This window comes from Nelumbo lutea, chromosome 1 (genome assembly GCF_056320005.1).
Source record: "Nelumbo lutea isolate HS-2025 chromosome 1, American lotus-T2T, whole genome shotgun sequence".
NCBI lineage: Eukaryota > Viridiplantae > Streptophyta > Magnoliopsida > Proteales > Nelumbonaceae > Nelumbo > Nelumbo lutea.
Window position 1 is genome coordinate 166,177,025 of NC_142684.1, and position 18,935 is coordinate 166,195,959.

The following is an 18,935-nucleotide window of genomic DNA, read 5'->3' on the forward strand; positions in this document are numbered from 1 at the left end:
TCCCAAAATTTAGAATACAATATTCAAGGATCCTACTTGAACCATAATCAAACCAGATCTGTACCAAAAGAAAAATGGGAGGAATATACTTGATCCGGAGAAGCACTATCTCCCAAAATTGGTGTTCACGCCCAAAGAATGCTCCAAGATCCATTCCTGCTAAAAATGACACAGCTGTGAATGGAACAGAACCAGCAGGGTGCGTCCTACACACTAGATCCTTCGCAAGTATCCTCTGGAAGCACTAAACACTGAATCTATTTCAGTCTTTCTTGCAAGACTGATGTCAAGAACAGATTTCTTGACTTTCTTTTCTGCAAAGATCTAATCTTGCAATGGCAGATGGCGGCGGCAGGAGGAGATCTCCAAATCGAAAAAGGCTGAACTACTTTTTCTCTTTTCTAGAGAGTATGAGATCTGATCTCAATTCGCAGGAACCTTTCTTGCGATTTTTCTTGGTTCGTTTTTCTCATCCTTTCTTCTTGATTAAGAAACCTCCTTATTAGAAATTATCCCAATCCAAATCAGTATTTGGATAGGGGATAATCTTAATCCTTTCTGCAGATAAAGTTAGCTTACTCCTGATCTTATCAGGAGGTTACCAGATTCAAATCTAATTTGAATTTGGTCTCTAAGAGTGGATAAGGCTAAAGGCCCAATCCTTTTACTAACTTTAATCTCAAATTTGCCCCAATGATGGGTGATCATATCAGCCCACCTCGAAATGGGCTTCTGGCCCATTAAATGTTCAGTGTCTAATTACTTTCCAATCTGCTGCCCAGTTGGGCTTCTTTGTATGGCGTGGGACCCAAGCATTGATCTACACACCAGCCACATGGGTTCGGCCAGCCTTTAATACAAGGCCCAACCAAATTCACTGAAAAGCTCAATGAACCCCTTGAGTCCATCATATGGACCCTATGGGCCCAACACTTACATTAAGTGGTCCCTGGGCCAAGCCATCTTATAAAAACCCAGGGACTGTGGGCAGATGCAAGATTAGCCCATCAGGTATTATCTTCAATGGTCTTACACTTAACCTCTCAGCCCTTAATGATCAAGCACTGCCCGACAAGAGAGGACCTCTCCCTCGGCTGCAAGGAACAGTGCCGCACTCTCCTCTCACATGGATCCCGGGAATTAAAACCATTTGCAAACAATTCGAAACCGTACATATATATATATAAATATATTAATTTTGCAAAACAAAATTCCAACGATTGAAATCAACTGCCGGCAGTTTGGTTTCCATCAGAGATAGTGCATTCCCGATCATTACTCTTTGTCTGACAAAGTGGTTGATTCTATCACTATGATCACCCACTCAGATGAATTCTCAAACTGCCCCAACATACCCAGGTTTTGATCCCCGCTAAGGATCTCACTGATTGGCATATCAAAGGCAGCCTGATCCAACACCTAGTGAAGTGTCATAATCGAGTCTAGGGGTCAGGTGTAACTTTCCAATTTTGCCCATCTTTCTCCAAGGTCCAGGGCAATACTGGAAATCTGGTCCGGTTCAATGATTCAAGTAATCCCATACTGCATGTGCCTCGGGTCTTATCCTGGTGGCTGAGACAGGCCATCCCAACACTTGGTGGCACACCAGCATCAGCCTTGGCAGGATAAATCTCCCCAAACTTATCCAACGGCTGTAAACATTTAAAACTAACACGAGTCTCTATAAATGTCCAGTTTTAGGGTTTTACACAGAATTAAACCAAACAACATGAATCAAACATGCACTTTATTTATTTCCACTAAATAACAAAAGTACATCAAATCAGATTGAAGCTAAGGGCATACAAAACTGTCTAACATTAGGCCATACACACAAAAGATCGATGTGTACAACTTTGGAATTGTTCTGTGGGAGCTCATAATCGGCATGCTTCCCTTCCAGAATATGACAGCAGTGTAGACAACATTTGCTATTGTGAACAATGGTGTTAGGCCTATTATCCCTAATGATTGTCTTCCTGCACTAAGGGAGATCATGACACGCTGTTGGGATGCCAACCCCAATGTTTGCCCACCATTCACTAAGGTTGTTATGATGCTTGAGAATGCAGAGATGGAGATCATGACTACCGTTCACAAGTCCCGTTTTAGGTGTTGCAAGACACAACCAATGACAGTTGACTAATCCATAATCAATATAAAGAAATAAGAAACAAAAGAAAAGATAAAAATGCATGCAGAAATGTGATTTTATGTGAGCCATGTGTATATACCAGTTTTCTTTTTCCATATAGGAAACAAAAAATAATTGTTACTATAAGGACTACTGGTCTTTGGTTTCTGGTATGTATTGGGATTACTTCTAGTATCTATTGGTTTATGGTTTTATTTTATTGGACTGTTGTTGCTGAAATAGTAGTAGTAGTAGTAGTAGAGCTAAGAGGAGATCGATGTGCATCCTCCCTTCAGTTTCTGAACATCTTACGTATTTTGTTTTTAGTCTCCTATGTCTAGGCTTGGAATAGATGATGACTCTAACAATATCTGCAACAAAGAGTAAAGGTGCAATACTATGAATAATACAATAAAATTCTAATGGACCATTACTGGTGAACAAATTTATATGGTATGACTTTCACATTATTGAATATTTGGTGGCATCACAAATATTTGTTGCTTATTGATAGCGATGATTGGACTATGAGTAGTGCTTCATAATATTTTTTGATGTACTTATTTGTGTATTTAGTTTATGTACAATGATTTACCAAGTAGATTTTTCTATATTGTACTCATACTATATACATTGATTTTAATTTACACACATAATGATTACCATACTTCACCAAATGGCAACATACCTAATACTTAACCACTATACATGTTCACGGGTCGGGCTTCGGGCTTGACTTACACTGTGTTGAGCTCGGGCTTCAAGCCGGGCCCCATTCAAAATTTTACAAAAGCCAAACCCAAGACCGGCCCATGAACATGTCTATTCACCGTGTTTCTCTCCATCAATGCTTCACCAATGTTAGAGAGTCCAAGTTAGACAATGAAGATCGATTTTGACCAAAAAGTTGGTGTAGAAATAGGATTTAAGATCAAAGTTCAATGTATTGAAAATGACCCTAAGCCTATCTAACCACTAGATAGGAATATTGCATGTATGCATGTTTCCAAATAAATGAAATTACATCCAATTTGAACTTCTTTATTAAATTATATTGGCCTGATATTTTATCAATGTATATATGTGAAGGAAGGTTTTAACTTTTAATATTCAAAACAAATGATGTTACATTATTATTTGTATTTAGGGAATTGATATATTGGTGACCTTGAAAACGTACCATGTGTTTGATATATTGGGATGGGCTTGCTCAAACTACACCCTTATTAACAGGAATACATGCGGGCTAATTAACATTCACAACTTGGAAATGATGCCTTTCTACACCACAAAGGATGTTAATTGCCAACCAACTACCAAGAGTCATTGATGCTTTTTGCTCAAATATCTCCTGGATGGTCCCTTTATTATTTTAAATTGAATCTGCTATCCACACCATCAAGTATCAACCTAGGCAGTGTTAAACAGTTTTGTATGCCCTTAGCTTCAATCAAGATGATGTACTTTATGAGTTTATTGTAAATAAATAAAAGTGCATATTTGATTCATGTTCCCTTGGTATATTTCTGTGTAATACCCTTAAATTGGACACTTAATGAGACTCGTGTTAGTTTAGAATGTTCACAGCCAGTGGGTCGGTCTGGGGAGACCTATCCTGACAAGGCTGACACTGTGGTGCCACCAAGTCGGTTGGGGTGGCTTGTCTCAGCTATCGGGGTGAGACCCTACGCACATACAGTGTAAGATTAATTGAATCTTTGAACCAGACTAGATTTCTAGTATTGCCCTGGACCTTGGAGATTGATGGGCAAAACTGGAAAATTACACATGACCCCTACACTCGATTATGATATTGCACTAGGTGTCGGATTGAGCTGTCTTTGATATACCAATCAGTGGGATCCTTAGCGGGGGTCAAAACCTGGGTATGTTGGGGTAGTATGAGAATTCATCTGAGTGGGTGATCATAGTGACAGGATCAACCCCTTTGTCAGACAAAGGTAATGATCGGGGATGCACTCTCACTGATGGAAACCAAGACTGCCGACAACCGATTTCAATTGTTGAGATTTTTTTTTGCAAAATATATTTTATATGAGATATAAAAGTATATATATTATGGTTTCTAAAAGTTTGCAAAAGGTTTTAATTCCCGGGATCCATATAAGCAGAGACTGCAACACTGTTCCTTGTAGCCGAGGGAGAGGTCCTCTCTTGTCAGGCAGTGTATGATCATTATGGGCTGAGAGGTTAAGTGTAAGAACATTGAGGATAATACCTGATGGGCTAATCTTACATCTACCCATAGTCCCTGGGTGTTACAAGGTGGCTTGGCCCAGGAACCACTTAGGGTAAGTGTTGGGCCCATAGAGCCCATCTGATGGATTTCAGGGGGTGCACTGTCCATAACAGTGTATTCGGCCAGGCCTTGTAACAAAGATTGGGCCGAACCCATGTGGCTGATGTGTAGATCAATGTTTGGGTCCCACGCCATACAAAGAAGCCCAACTGGGCAGCAGTTTGGAAGGTTAAATGAATACATAACCTTAAATAGGCCTTAAGCCCATTTCGAACTGGGCTAATGAGATTAGTCACTTAAGGGGCGAATTCTGAGATGGATCAGCTGATAGGATTGGGCCCAGGCCTTGTCTACTTAGAGAGTTCAAGATCTAAATGAGATTTAGATCTAGAAACATCTTAATTAGATTAGGAGATTGCTGATCTAATCTGTAGATAAGATAAGGGTTATCCCTTATCAATTAAAGGGACTTCTAATCCAAATATGATTTGGGTTAGGAACTCCTAATGGGATTAGGAGCTGATCCCTTTAAGTCTATAAAAGGAAGAAGGGGCAGCAACCTTTAGACATGCAATGCAAGCTACACACTCTTGTATTCAGAGCTGAGATTACAAGAAGAGAGAATTCTGCACCCTACAAATACTCTCTTGCTGCCTCTTTCCTGTAGCCGCCGCCTACAACAGTTCGATCTCCAGTTCTTGGGAGAAATCAAGATTTGATCTTGATTCCAATCTTTTGGAGAAAATATTGGTGGGAGTTGTATTCACAAGTCGTCCAGTTGATTTTTGTGAAGGGTCTAGTTCTTTTGGAAGAACACTGTTGATTCTGCTCCACCCTGCATTGCGCCATCTTCAATGGGAGCAAATTTTGGATCCTTCCTTGGCCGTGAACACCTCCATTGGGAGATATTGTTTCTCTGTATCAGGTATTATCCCTCCCTACTCCTTTTGGTTCAGATCTGGTTCAGTTTATGGTTCAAAAATGATCATTGAAAATATGATTTTCTAAATAGAGAATTTGATTACCAGTTGAAGGGAGAGAAAAATTTTTGAAATTCGCCCCCTTATTCCTCAATCTTTGGGCGTCCATGTGATGGATTTCCTATCCCTTCAAGCAGCACATGCTTAAAGACCTCAACACTCTAATTAATCAAAAATTGATTTTTCTATAATGTATTGAAATTTTTTCTACAATTTCTTTTTAATTTTCCATACTTTAATCACTATCATGACAACCTCTCACGTGCAACACACGTACCCACTCACTAGTGTATATATTGGATATCATCCATTCACCTTCAAAAAAATACGCAAAACCATTCCTTTTGTTAAATCTTTGGACAGAAAATGGTAATGTATCTTTAAACTTTTTAAAATCCCAATTTTATGCATGAAATGTTTTATTAAATGAATATTTATTTAATTTCCATAAAAAACTTCTAAAATCCAGGTTTTACTTACGAGAAGTTTTATTAAGAAATTATTTGATAATTTTACTAATTTTAATTAATATCTTAATTAATTGAATAACTTATCATTAATAAAATAAATTTGTTAGTTTTTATTAAATTAATGATTTCATGCTAACCTTTTATTTTTACAACTCATTTTTATTAATTTTTATGGTTATTTTGTTATTGTTATTAAATTAGTTATTTTATATTAATCTTCAAAGACATAGTTTTCTATATTAACTAGCTGGGGGCCCTTACTTTTCAAGGGAAAACCCAAAACCATAAAGGTTTGCTTCTTAGAGCGAAATACAATACGACCCCACTTTAATTTTGTAAAATATAAAAACTAAAAAAGTTAATTATTTTTCAACTATTATATATAATAAATTAATGTAAATATAACATACTAAAATTTATTATAAATACATGTATATTTATATATAATATAATATATAAGATTTTTTATAATTTTAAATGTAATTATATATATTATATATAATTTAATAATATAATATAATATAATTCAAAATTTAATCAGAATTGATGAGTCAACTTTGAATCCAATCCAATATATATTTATTTATAATATATAGAAAAAATATATAAATATATAATATGCATAAAAATAATATATATATATATATAATTATATAGATTTTATATATTGAAATCAATAAATATTATAATATAATATAATCAATTTCAGATTTTTTTCACATCAAATGGAGCCAAATTCAGATCCCATTTGATTATTAATCGGATGTAAATTGCAAAATCTAGGTCCAATTCAATTATGTAAACACATCTTTCGGTAGGGATGTTCATAAGAAGACCCAAACTGACCAACCCGAACCGGCCCAACCCGAGTTGGCTGGGTTTTCTTCAGCACCTGTCGGTTTTGGGTTGTAAAAAATCATAAACCGATGGTTTGGGTCGGTTTCGATTTTCATATGTGAAAACCGAAACCGACCCGAACCAAACCGACTTAGTAGTTAGTAGTTAGTTCCTAGTTAGTAGTCACAACCTACTTAGTTCCTACTTAACTAAGTTGTCTCTATCCTAGTTACAACCTAACTTAATTTCTAGTCTTCTAGTTAGGAATGACATTAATGGCAAGTATCGTAAGACAGACAATGAATTTTTTTGGAAAAGTTTAAAGAAAATAATCAAAGGATCCTAGCTTTTATGGTCTTTTACACCAAATAAGCAACCAATTACAATTAGAATTAGGTGTCCTTTTTTACTTAAATTATAATGTTTCTTGAAATATACAAATTTCAGTCTTCTTTCTCTAATACAATTTGACTTTCTATTTTCTTAAAAATTTCTATTCTAACTTGGTCCGCCCCTACCAATTCCAGTCTTCTTTCTCTAATAGAATTAGGTGTCATTTTTTACATCAAATTTTAGTCTTCTTTCTCCAATCTACCAATTTATTACCATGGTTGAACTAGAGCGGAAACCGACCCAACCTGACTTAAACAGACCAAGTCGATTTTGCTTAACATAGGGTTGGTTTCAGTTTCAATTTCAGGTAACCCGACCAGGTCGGGTCGGTTGGAAAATTTTCAGTAAACCGACCCAACCCGACCCGTGAGCAACCTTATCTTTCGGAACATTGACTTGACTGATTTGATGTGCTTTTATGTAAACACATCTAATATGATTATTAAGCAACCGTTGCTGGTCCGATCAGTTGAACCGTTCACCATCACCTAACCATGATTCGATGTTCGATTTTAGTAAAATCCAACATTTGGTCAAAACTGTTTGAGGGCGTGGGTTGTGGGTTGCACATAAACACACGCACACACACTAATATATATATATATGATTTTTTTTGAGTGGAAATAGTAACTTTCATTAATTCTTTAAGAAACTTAGTACAACTATCACCTTCAAAAAACAAGGTGACCCCTCCACAGATTACAATCAAGCCCAAAAAAGGTTTTGCCTACTAACTCATTGCTTTGCTAAAGTATCAACCATTGCATTGGCTAATTTCCTACTCCATTTAAACCTGACTTCAAGCTCCTTTTTTAGTTGCATAATCTCCCTTACAGGTTGTCTAAGGGACCAAGCGTCTAAGTTGTTTGTTTGCATCCAACCTATTACCAATTTTGAGTCTCTCTCCACTTCCAATTGCTGAAAATCCAACTGTTTAGCCAGCTTGAGCCCTTGTAGGAGTGCCAAAACTTCTGCTCTAAGAGAGTCCCTCAGTCTTATTGAGCTAGAATAAAGGGCTAGGACATTTCCTCCCCCATCTCTAAAGACATCCCAATTCCAGAGGGACCTGGATTACCTATAGAACTACCATCAAAGTTTAACTTAACATCCAAAGATAACGGGGGCGACCAGTCCTCTTGAATAGCTAAAGAGGGGCAGGAAGAAGCTGCTACCGCACTCCACCCTCTAATCAAGTCATCTACGGAGAAGTCCTTGAACAGATCCAGCGATTTCAGCGGGTGTATGATCTTGATGGTGATCCCTTTATGACTTCATGTGCTGATTTTCTTTCCCTTGAAAAATTCTATTATTTCTCTCTTCCCACACTGTCCAAACAACTGTTGCCCTCGTTGATCTCTACATTACCCTTCCTCTTTTCTTTGATTGACGAAAAAAGCTAGATTTAAAAAGATCCACCACGCATGTAGGAGAAACCCACCTACACCCAAAGAGAGAGTAAAACCAATCCCAAATAAGAGTAACAAAATGGCAAGATATTAGTAGATGATTTACCGTCTTACCACTCTTCAAGCAAAGGCTACAAACATGCGGAGATAAGAACCAATTCAGTCTTTTTTTCTAAAGCAAGTCCAAAGTGTTGATTTTTTGGAGAACCACTTCCCAACAAAAAGCCCTCACCTTTGGAGGTATAGGAGCACTCCATACTTCTTTTATAGGAAAAGAATAAACTAAATTGGAAGAGTGCATTAAAGCATTGAAGAAGAAGAGCATGAAAAAGAACCGGATGGCTATTCAGACCAAATTCTATTATCAGGACAATAATGATACCAAAACGCTGAATTTAAAAGGGAGAAAAGATCATCTACAAACCCTATTTCTAACTCCCTTAACCCTCTCCTGAACCCTAAATCCCACGCCTCATTAGAAATACGAAAGGTAGATATGACTTTAAATTTGTTAAAGGACAAGAAGTAGAGGGACAAGTACCTATCCTTAAGAGGCTGGTCCCCAACCCAAATGTCCTCCCCAAAAAGGACCATATTACCCGAATAAGCGTCATACCTGATGAAAGGGAAAAAGGTAAGCGAGATACCAACAATGTCTTTCCACGGAGAGTAATGAGCAGCCCTTGGGTTGATACTAGCATCCCATCCATTTGCTACCAATCCATGTATGCTTTCTATCGCTCTATGCCACACACTTTCTTACTCCTTGGGAAACCTCCACAACCATTTACCTAAGAGTGCAAAAACGGTTCAACCTCCGGGTCAATTTAGTTTTAAAACATTGGTCATTCTTGTTTTTTATTTTATAAAATGGCATAATTATAAATAATTGAATGTTTATAAATAAATATAAAACAAATTTTAATTATCATTATTAGTTTTTTTCTTATATAATGACATCATTGTAAATATATTAATTATTAATAACAATTATAAAAGAGGGTTTTGTCTTATATAGTGGCATCTTGTAAATATATTAATAATTAATAATAATTATAAAAGATGGTTAACTCATTATTATTTTTTGTCTTATAAGATGGTAATATTGTAAATATTTAAATATTTAATAGCATTTATAAAAGAGGGCTTAAGCCACATGCTTTATATCCGTGGTACGTGGACTCCTCATTATTATTTTTTGTCTTATAAGATGGTAATATTGTAAATATTTAAATATTTAATAGCATTTATAAAAGAGGCTTAAGCCACATGCTTTATATCCGTGGTATGTGGAATACCATTTATCATCAGGGGGAATGACCACATAGCCAAAAAAGATTCCATTTACTGAGTATATAAATGAGGGCAAAACTGGACGACTGAGCAATCTCGTCGATCATTTGGTACTTCTCATTGCTGATAGTTGGATTCACAAATGACGGTGACATAGGGGAATGGATCCGAAGACGAAGAGGAGAAAAATGAGGGGAAGAGATGGAGGAAGGACAATTTTATTATTTTGTAAATATTTAAGTGGTAAGTAATGTCAATACATATAACTAATCATTAATAGATACTAAATTAACACATTTTAAAACCTTAATTACTGAATTAACACCTTTTAAAATTTAGAGACCTAGGCATTAAATATAAATACAAACTACTAATCTATAATTTTACCTATAAAAGGCCGCATCATAGATTTTCCCAATAAACAATTATATAAGATAAAGAAGCCACAAGGGCATAATCGTAAGTTTCTATGTCATTGCCTAACAGGACGAGGCTGCAAATATAGGGGAGGTTTAAGTAATTGTCGGATGATAGATGGGAGGTTTAAGGAATTTATCCAAAAAATAATGAAATCCCAATTCCCAGATCCATTCGATGACAGACTCAATGAGATGGATAATAGAAAGAAGGGTTTGAACAAAGCAAACGTGCCGCCATTCCCAATTACCTTCTTCTCATCGTTCAATCACTGAGATTAATTAGAGGAAGTTTTTTTTTTTTTCGCAGTCGCCGCCAAGGCTACAAGGCGCCACCGCCGCAGTTCGCGATTTGAGAAGAATTTGAAGAGGTTTGGCGTTTTTTTTTTTTTTTTTTTTTTTTCATTTTGTAAGTCTGATAATCTGGTTTGTATCTAAACCACTGTGATATTTGTTGTCACTTGACTAATCGGAAAGACTAAAAGAGAGCAACATTCACTGTTTACGCCGTGCGGCACCGGTTCTTCACGCTGCTGTTGAGACTTGAGAACTTAGAAAGCCGACCATCATCTATTGAACACCGAGCGGCAAGACATCCAAGGTTCCAGCTCTAATTTTTATTGTGTCACCTGAAATCTTGGTAAGCAGTTATGGAGAAAAATGCTTGAGATTGCTTTTGTTGAGGAGGTATAAGAAAGAATAAAATGCTTTCTGGATTGAAGTTCATTCCTCGGGATCAGCTTAATACGGTATTTGCATTTCTTTATTTACTTTTTTTCCACTTAAATGCTATTTTTTATTGTTGTTTCTCTTTGCTTTATAATTGCCATGCTTAAAAATATGTAATTGTAGTAGCAACTATTAATTCTTTTATCTCTTTAAATATTTTTATGTGGTGTACAGAAAAATGAGGTCTTGGATTCTGATAGAAAAGAAAAGAAGAAATCTGGTGGTAGAAAAGAAAAACGCAAGATAGGGAAGAAGAAATACGATACATCTACATCTGATGATGAAGAGGTCGAGAAAATAAGTAAGGGTTCTAGGAAGAACAAGAAGTGGTATTCTTCAGATGAGTATTCATCACCTTATGAAAGTGAATGTAACAGTGATTTTGTCAGTGATGAGAAGAAGCATAGGAGAAGGAGAAAAGAGAAGAAAACTTGTCATGAGATTTCTGAAGATGAAGAACATATCTCAAATAAGAGGTCAAAAAGAAGTAGAAAACATTGTTCTTCAGAAGAATATTCTGATTCAGATTCTAAAAGTGAAGACGATGATACTTTTTCTGGTAGAAAAAGCAAGAGCCACAAGGGAAGGGTGAAGCATGAAAGTCATACGACCAAAAGGAGACGGGGAGAAAAGGACATGGAGAGGGAGGACTCATCAGGTAATACATCGTTCAGTTTATTGTTTGGATGGTGGTTCAATGAATCCTGAAAGCTTAACAATTGAAACTAATAATATTCTTCCTATGCATATTTTCTTTTTAGACAGCGATAGAGGATCTCCTTCGTTAGATAACAAGGAGATTGCAAGGAAAGATGCTGGATTAGAATGGATGCTTAAACCTGTAATGAAAATAGATAAACAATCTAGACAAACAGAGTCTAAGATAGAGGAACCTCAAGTTGAAGAGGTAAACTATCAAGCTTGTGTGAAGTCTTTTTATTTTCCTAACTAGCTTTTGATCCATTTATTTTAATATTTCTTATATTAGAGTGATTACAGTATGGGTGGCAACTTCTGCAATCATAACTTCACAAAGTAAATTCACTTTATGGAATTGGTACTCACATTTATAAAAAAGGCATTTCTACTTATATTTTCCTTTTTACTGTTGAAAACATGGAATTGGTACTCACATTCATATTTGGTTTAAAAAGGATGAGTTGTTTTGAGTGCAAAGCTGGAATGGTGTTAATTTTTCACATGTTTGCTTTTATTCTTTTTTGCTTGCATAACATTTGCACCTCAGGAGGGTAAAACTATTTTGGAACCGCATCATTTGCTTTAACATTGCAGAAAAGTGATGCAAAATTTTACTCCCCTTCCTCCCTCATTCATTCTCTTCCATATAGAGTGCGGACAACATCATGTTACTCACCATTTTACTTCCTTCTCCCTCCAATAAACAAAGCAAAGTACAATGTGAACCAAAATTTGCACTCCCCCATTTGAACTCCTATGCATTTACATTTAACAATGCCAGAGTAGATATATGATTTGCAGAATTGCATATAGAAAACCCACTAGAGAAATCGTTGATAATCTATTAAAAATAAATGTAGAGATGAGTGGACCAACTAACCAATCACCAATTACAAGTTCTTTCTCACCATAAAAAATGAGTTTGAAACCTTGAAGGAGAAGTACAGTTTTAATTCTAGTAAATACCTAGCTTGATAGGACTGGAATAACAAACGATAATCTTACCACCACTATCCTTCAAATCTGCACCAATCTGTAGGACTTGGGTTGCTAATGGAATACATATGAAAATTTAGCTTGATGGATTTCACTGGAGAACTCCAAATTATTGAATCCTTAATTTGATTGGATCTCGATCTCATGGTATATCAGTGCCACCATATTAAATGATTAAAGTGCCTCTGAAACGGTAATGCATTGAAGGAGACTGATAGTGATCAGAACCTCAACACTCACAGTCCCTTAGATTTCTAGGAAACCAAAATTCCAAGGAGGAATGGAAACACTGTTAGAGATGGGATTATCCCTGAGAATTGAGATGAGATGAAGCATAAAGTCTGGAGAATGGCCACTAATGAGATTATTCTTCCACAAGAGTAGTCTTATCAATGTGATGAAGTGATGACTAGTTGTTTAGGCCTCTCTAGTCAATGCAATGACCAATGTTATCAATGTGGTGAAGCGATGACTAGTTGTCTAGGCCTCTCTAGTCGATGAAATGATTAGTCAGCGCCTAGGTGTTGTCTAGTTGATAAAAAGTTGTTTTCTAAATTTAAGATGTTTGATGCAAATATGCAATCTCATAAAAAAGTTAATATAAGCTACAATTATACAAGAAAATGTCAAACATTTAGTTTGGTCTTTGTTTTTCAAACAAAGAAAAAAGTTCCAAAGTCATAGTAACTTTGATTGTTCTGTGTCCCTTTTTTTGGATCACTGAATTGTAAGGTTTATTAATTCATAGCCAAAGAGAGTACATTTTAGAGAGAGGCACGAGATGCTATCTCCCCTTTAAGGAGGGGAGATGGAGGATACCGTCAACCCTTTAGTTAATAAACAGAACAAAGGACAACGAAAATTACAGAGAAGCCCAATACAAAGAGACCTGATTAGCCCCTTGTTTAGCAAGATAATCAGCCAAGGCATTAGCTGATCTACCCACCCACTGAAATCTAATTGTCATATCCCTCGAAAGCCATTTAACCTTTTTTAAAATATCCTTAAAGTCCCAAGTGACGGTACCCGGGTCAGCCAACCATCCTACTACCACCTTGGAATCTCCTTCAATTATTAAGTTCTGCACTCCAAGTTGATAAGCAATCTGTATCCCCTGTGTCGCAACTAGGAGTTCAGCCCTCACAGAGTCTCCTATTCCCATCGGTCCCGGAAAAAGGGCAAGGATGTGGCTGTTCTCATTTCTTAGTACACTACCAATACCAGCCGGTCCTGGTTACCCTGACTACTCCCATCAAAGTTCAGCTTAACAAAACCCTCCATTGGTGGATTCCAAATTACTTGAATCCTGGGCTTCTTAGAAGAGGTGGGGGCAACTGCAGACTAATTCCTCCTTATATCATTGAAGGAGTAATTTTCAAAGAGTTTTAAGGATTTCAGCCACAAAATAGTCCTTGTCAAAATACACTCCTTGACCTCAAGAACATAGTTGTCAAGGCGATGCCTAGGCGACAAGGCGCCCTTTGAGGCTCGCCTTGCCTAATCGCCTAATAGTTTTCTACTTCCTACTATAAAATACTTTTTTATTCATTATTTTTTGAGATTATAATTATAAAATAGACATTATTAAACTAAAATAATCATTTTTATGTGTTTATATATACTAATTTCTTTTTGTTATTTTCTTATTTGTTAGGGTTTAATCAACACAAACATTGCTAAATGCTGTATTGAACCCTCAAAGACTTAAAAACCTGAACCAATAAGTAAGGAAGCACTAAAAATTTTATCTAATCAGCACATTTTCCTCTTCCATATATTCTTCTTCTTCTTCTACTACTACCACTACCAATACTTTTTATTTTCTTCTTTTCCTATAACAAAAATAAGGGTTCCAGCCCCTATATTTTTTGAATTTTATTTTCCTTCTTCCTTTTCTTCTCATGAATATGTTGATTTTCTATACTTCAATATGAAATTTATACTTTTCTTGTGAAAATCATGAATAATTATTAAAGAAATATAGTTATGGTACCTAGGGAACTACCCTAGGATCTATGTTTTTAACATAAAAAATCCATTGCCTAGGCGACTAGGCGCCCCCCAGTCGCCTAGCCTCGCCTTGGCGCCTTGAAAACTATGCTCAAGAATGGTTCTTTCCTTCTCCTGAAAAATTATGGAATTTCTCTCTTCCCAAATAGTCCATAGGAGAGCTGCTCTCTTATACATTTCAACATAATTCTCCCTCTTCTCATGGTCCACACAAAGGTAGATGGAGAAAACAACAAATTTACCTCAGCTGGCAAGTTCCACATGCACTCAAACAAATCAAATACCCAATTTCAAATGGCTGCTACGGACAGGAAATCAATAAGTGGTAACAGTCCTCATTCTGCGCTTTGCATAAAGTATACCAGTTAGGGGATAAACACAAGAAAGGTCTTTTCTTCTGCAGGTTATCCATTGTATTGATTTTACTGTAGTAAACTTCCCAACAAAAGACAACTATTTTTGGGGGAATAGGCTTAGACCAAACTTCTTTAACTGGGAATGCCCAAGGAGAGGAACTAAAGCAAAGGGATTTAAAGAAAGATGCACAAGTAAACGACCCTTTTGGAGTCAAAGTCCAAATTCTCCTATAGAATTGAGTGGGTCCAAGCAAACAAAATCAAGTAACAATAAGAGCTCAGAAATCGATAAACATTCCTCATCCCTCAATCCTCTACAGAAGCCAAGGTCCCAATTTGTAGACAATAAGAGTTGTCCGTCTGGATACCCCTGCATCCCAACCATTTTCGGAACAACCATGGATACTCGCCACCACCGCATGCCATAACCTCTCCCTCTCTAAGGGCCATCTCCACAACCACTTACCTAGAAGAGCTTCATTCTTATGAGCAAGATTCCCTAATCCTAGTCCTCCTTCTTCCTTACTTCGACTATCTCCCACCTAATCAAATGATCCTTCTTCTCTTGCCTTGTCTCCCACAAGAAATTCTTCATAATCTTCTCTATCTTCTTAGCTTCCCTAGTAGGAATCTTAAAGACAAACAGAAAGTAAACCAGCAAATTAGCCAGTATGGATCTGATCAAAGTCACTCTACCCCCCATAGAGATATAATTCTTTTTCCAACTTGCCAACTTTTTTCCAAAATTTTCCACAAAGGGGTTAAAAAATCGGCTCTCCTTTGGGTTAGCTCCTAGGGGAAGGCCTAGATAAGGGCCAGGGCGAGGTGGAGCACTCTAAGCAATTTGCAATAGCTTCCAATTCCTGATCATCCATATTGACTCCAACCACACAACTTTTTAAAAGTTGATTTTTAGATTTGAGGCATTTTCAAAAAAAAATTATTAAGTTCTTAAGGTTCCTTACCTTCCTCAAATCACTTCCTTCACAAAAGATTATAGTATCATCTGCAAACTGAAGGTGAGTCACAGGAACACTATTTCTTCCTATTCTCCATTCACTCAAAATCTCCTCCCTATTTACTTTTGAAATCAATCTACTTGATACATCAGCAACAAGAGTGAATAGAAAGGGGGAGAGTGGATCACCTTGTCTTAAGCCCCTACATGCTGGGAAGAAGTCCTTAACTACTCCATGGACAAGGACGAAATAATGGCAAGTAGTGAGACAACCCTTAATCCAATTGCACCATCTTTCCCCAAACCTATTGATAAAAAAAAAAAAAACTTTCCCCAAACCCACACTTACTTAACACCTCTAAGAGGAAGCTCCAATCAACCAAATTGTAGGCTTTTTCCAAGATCCAATTTGCAGACAAAGCCTTTTTTACCCGATCTCTTCATCTCCTCCACACATTCATTAGCTATCAAGATTTGATCTATTATTCGTTTGCCTTGTACAAAAGCACCTTGAGCTTGACTAGGACCCTTGTTAGTACCACAAAAAAAAAACAACAGGTGTACCTGAATCTAAGGGAACTGGAAGAGTGGGTACAGGAGCAAAAGGTCTAGCGGAGGCGACGAATCTAGGTTTGGTTCCCCTGTCTGATTGATCTTTGGAAGTTGTGTAGGTTCAACCTAGTCTGTGTTAACCAATGCAGCCGAAGCTACCTTTAAAGGTTGCCCCCTAATTGGTGACTCTACATGGAATGCCAGTAATGAATTCTGACCCTCTAAATAGATATACTGAGCATGTTGCAGTCCAAGGGTGGGTTTGTCTGTTGGAGTAGATGTACCCTGTGCAACTTTCGTAAAAGAGGTTGAACCCATCAAGACCTTGTGTGAAGTACAAACTGGGGAGGGGGAGGGAACTGCCGCTTGAATCCCTGTCATTGAACCACAAACATCTCCCTCTAGGAACAACGACTCAGTATTTTAACTATCATCTTCAAAAATGCCCTTTGTTTAGGAAAAATTGATACTACCAAGGCTCATCGTATCCTCAGTTTCAGAATCAGAGCACTCTTCCTCATCAGACGAAGACTCCATGTCAAGTTTCTCTAAGTCGCTTCTTTTGACACAACAGGGATTGCAACGATCTGGAGATGATTGCTGAGATTTTTTTGCCGGGATCCATTGTAGAGAGCCAGATGTCTGAGCGGGAGCCTTCAAATTGCCGGACAGGGAGGGGTCCTTCGCAGAGTTCGAAGAGCTTGGGGAAGTTGATAGATGGTTGCTATCATCTACCTTAGGCCTAATCTCAGTCACATGATTTTTTAGAGGCTCATGCGCCTTTTTAAGTGACTGGGTTGGGCCCGCTGACACTGATCCATTTGGGCCTTTACCAGTGTTTAAGTCCCTCAAAATAGAAGGCCCATTAGATGACATAGGCCCACACCTTTTTCTTTTGGGCCAGAGCTGGATTTAACCCTCTTCCAACTTGGTTCAATGGTTCACCCACAATTGCTAGTTCCCTACCCGGTTTGTCCAAAGTACGCTTGCCCTGACCCTGTGGAAAAGAACAGTTTGAAATTTCCAAACGGCAATCCTTGGTGCCAGAAGCAACCACCTGAGCAAACGATCTGGTGGACGTTAGACCTATTCCTTTACACTTGCCATTTTGACCTTCCAATATGTCGAAATCTTTTGGAAATCCTAAAGGCTGCCTATCTATTTTTGTGAAAGTATTAACTTTCTTTGAGTACACCAACCCCAAACTGCCACGTAACTCTAATATTTCTGTCCTCTCATCTCCAACCTGTCGAGCCTCTCTCCACAGATCAACTTCAATGGAGGAGGCCAACCACACCGGAAAAATCACCCCATCAACGTTAATAGTTATCTTTCTTGGTATGTCCTCAGGCTTAACTCCACTCAACAAAAAGACTGCCGATTGGTCTCCCCAAAACTCTCCATCAAGATGGGCACCACATAACACTACAATGGAGGCTGCTATCTCATGATTCCAGAGGTGAAAGGCAGCCCAATCACTCGGATCATCACACCATCTTCAACTGAAAAAGGCTTTGAGTTCGAAGGAGACCACTTAAACAGAGTAAAAGTACCTAAAACATCTTGAAAATTCAGAGCTTCAATTTCGATAAGATTTTCAATAGGATCAAGAATAGCCTTATATATGTCAAAGGGGGTCAGGATAAAGGTGGTTCGTAGATTCAATTTTTGTATTAACAAATCAGCAACTTTCCTCCACAATGACTGTTAATGTAAGGAAAGAACGTTGGGAGGTTGTCCTTACAGTGTGCCATAACAAATAAATTCTTCTTTTGTTCCTCAGCTGCAGTCTTCCATCTTCCGGAGATCCCCTCACTCTGCTTTATCTTCCCCTTTTCTCTGAAAGGTAAGAAAGGTCTTCATTGCTGTCGCAACCTCCTTCCACCCTTGACTATTTTTTCCTTGAGGAAAGCAAACCGTTCGCTTCTTAACTTTAGCAAAGAACTCAGACAAAGCAATGTTTGATCCTTTGGAGTTCCATTTACATTCCACCAAGTATCTTTTTCCTGTCTCCAAGGAACTTTCCTGCCTACTTAGTTTCTTAACTTTCGTTGCTGCCTCCAATACAAAATCCATGAGCCATTCAACCATTCAACCATCTCATGTCATTGAACCAAGACCATCGCCTTCTTCATTTCCCGAAATTTTAGGCTAGGGTGTCCCTTAATCTTCAACTCCTTGAAGAGAATCTTTAGCTTCTATTCTCAAGGATTTCCTCCATTGTGCAATCTCCACAAAGCCTCTGCTCTCCATGGCTTCCATAGAACTTGATTTCCTCTATTGGTTTTCATTTTTGCAACTTGATTGTTCTGTGTCCCTTGTTCGTAGCAATTCCATATCAACACATTACTGATTGGAAGAAAACTTAAAAGAACTCTTCCATTGCCTTCTTTTATTTTTTACCTTTTTTCTATTAGATATAGACCATCATTCGGTCCCAAAGCCT

General features: G+C 37.4%; 1 protein-coding gene across 1 annotated transcript in view; it reads left to right on the forward strand.

Annotated features, from left to right (window-relative positions):
- The first annotated feature begins 10,298 nt into the window (after positions 1-10,298).
- Positions 10,299-18,935, forward strand: part of LOC148878954 (CwfJ-like family protein) — a 72,496-nt gene continuing 63,859 nt past the window's right edge. Inside the window, exons 1-4 of the mRNA XM_088960297.1 lie at positions 10,299-10,560; positions 10,667-10,938; positions 11,093-11,576; positions 11,680-11,825. Coding sequence (XP_088816423.1) covers positions 10,894-10,938; positions 11,093-11,576; positions 11,680-11,825 — 675 coding nt within the window. The 5' untranslated portion in view covers positions 10,299-10,560; positions 10,667-10,893. The remainder of the gene's footprint in view (positions 10,561-10,666; positions 10,939-11,092; positions 11,577-11,679; positions 11,826-18,935) is intronic.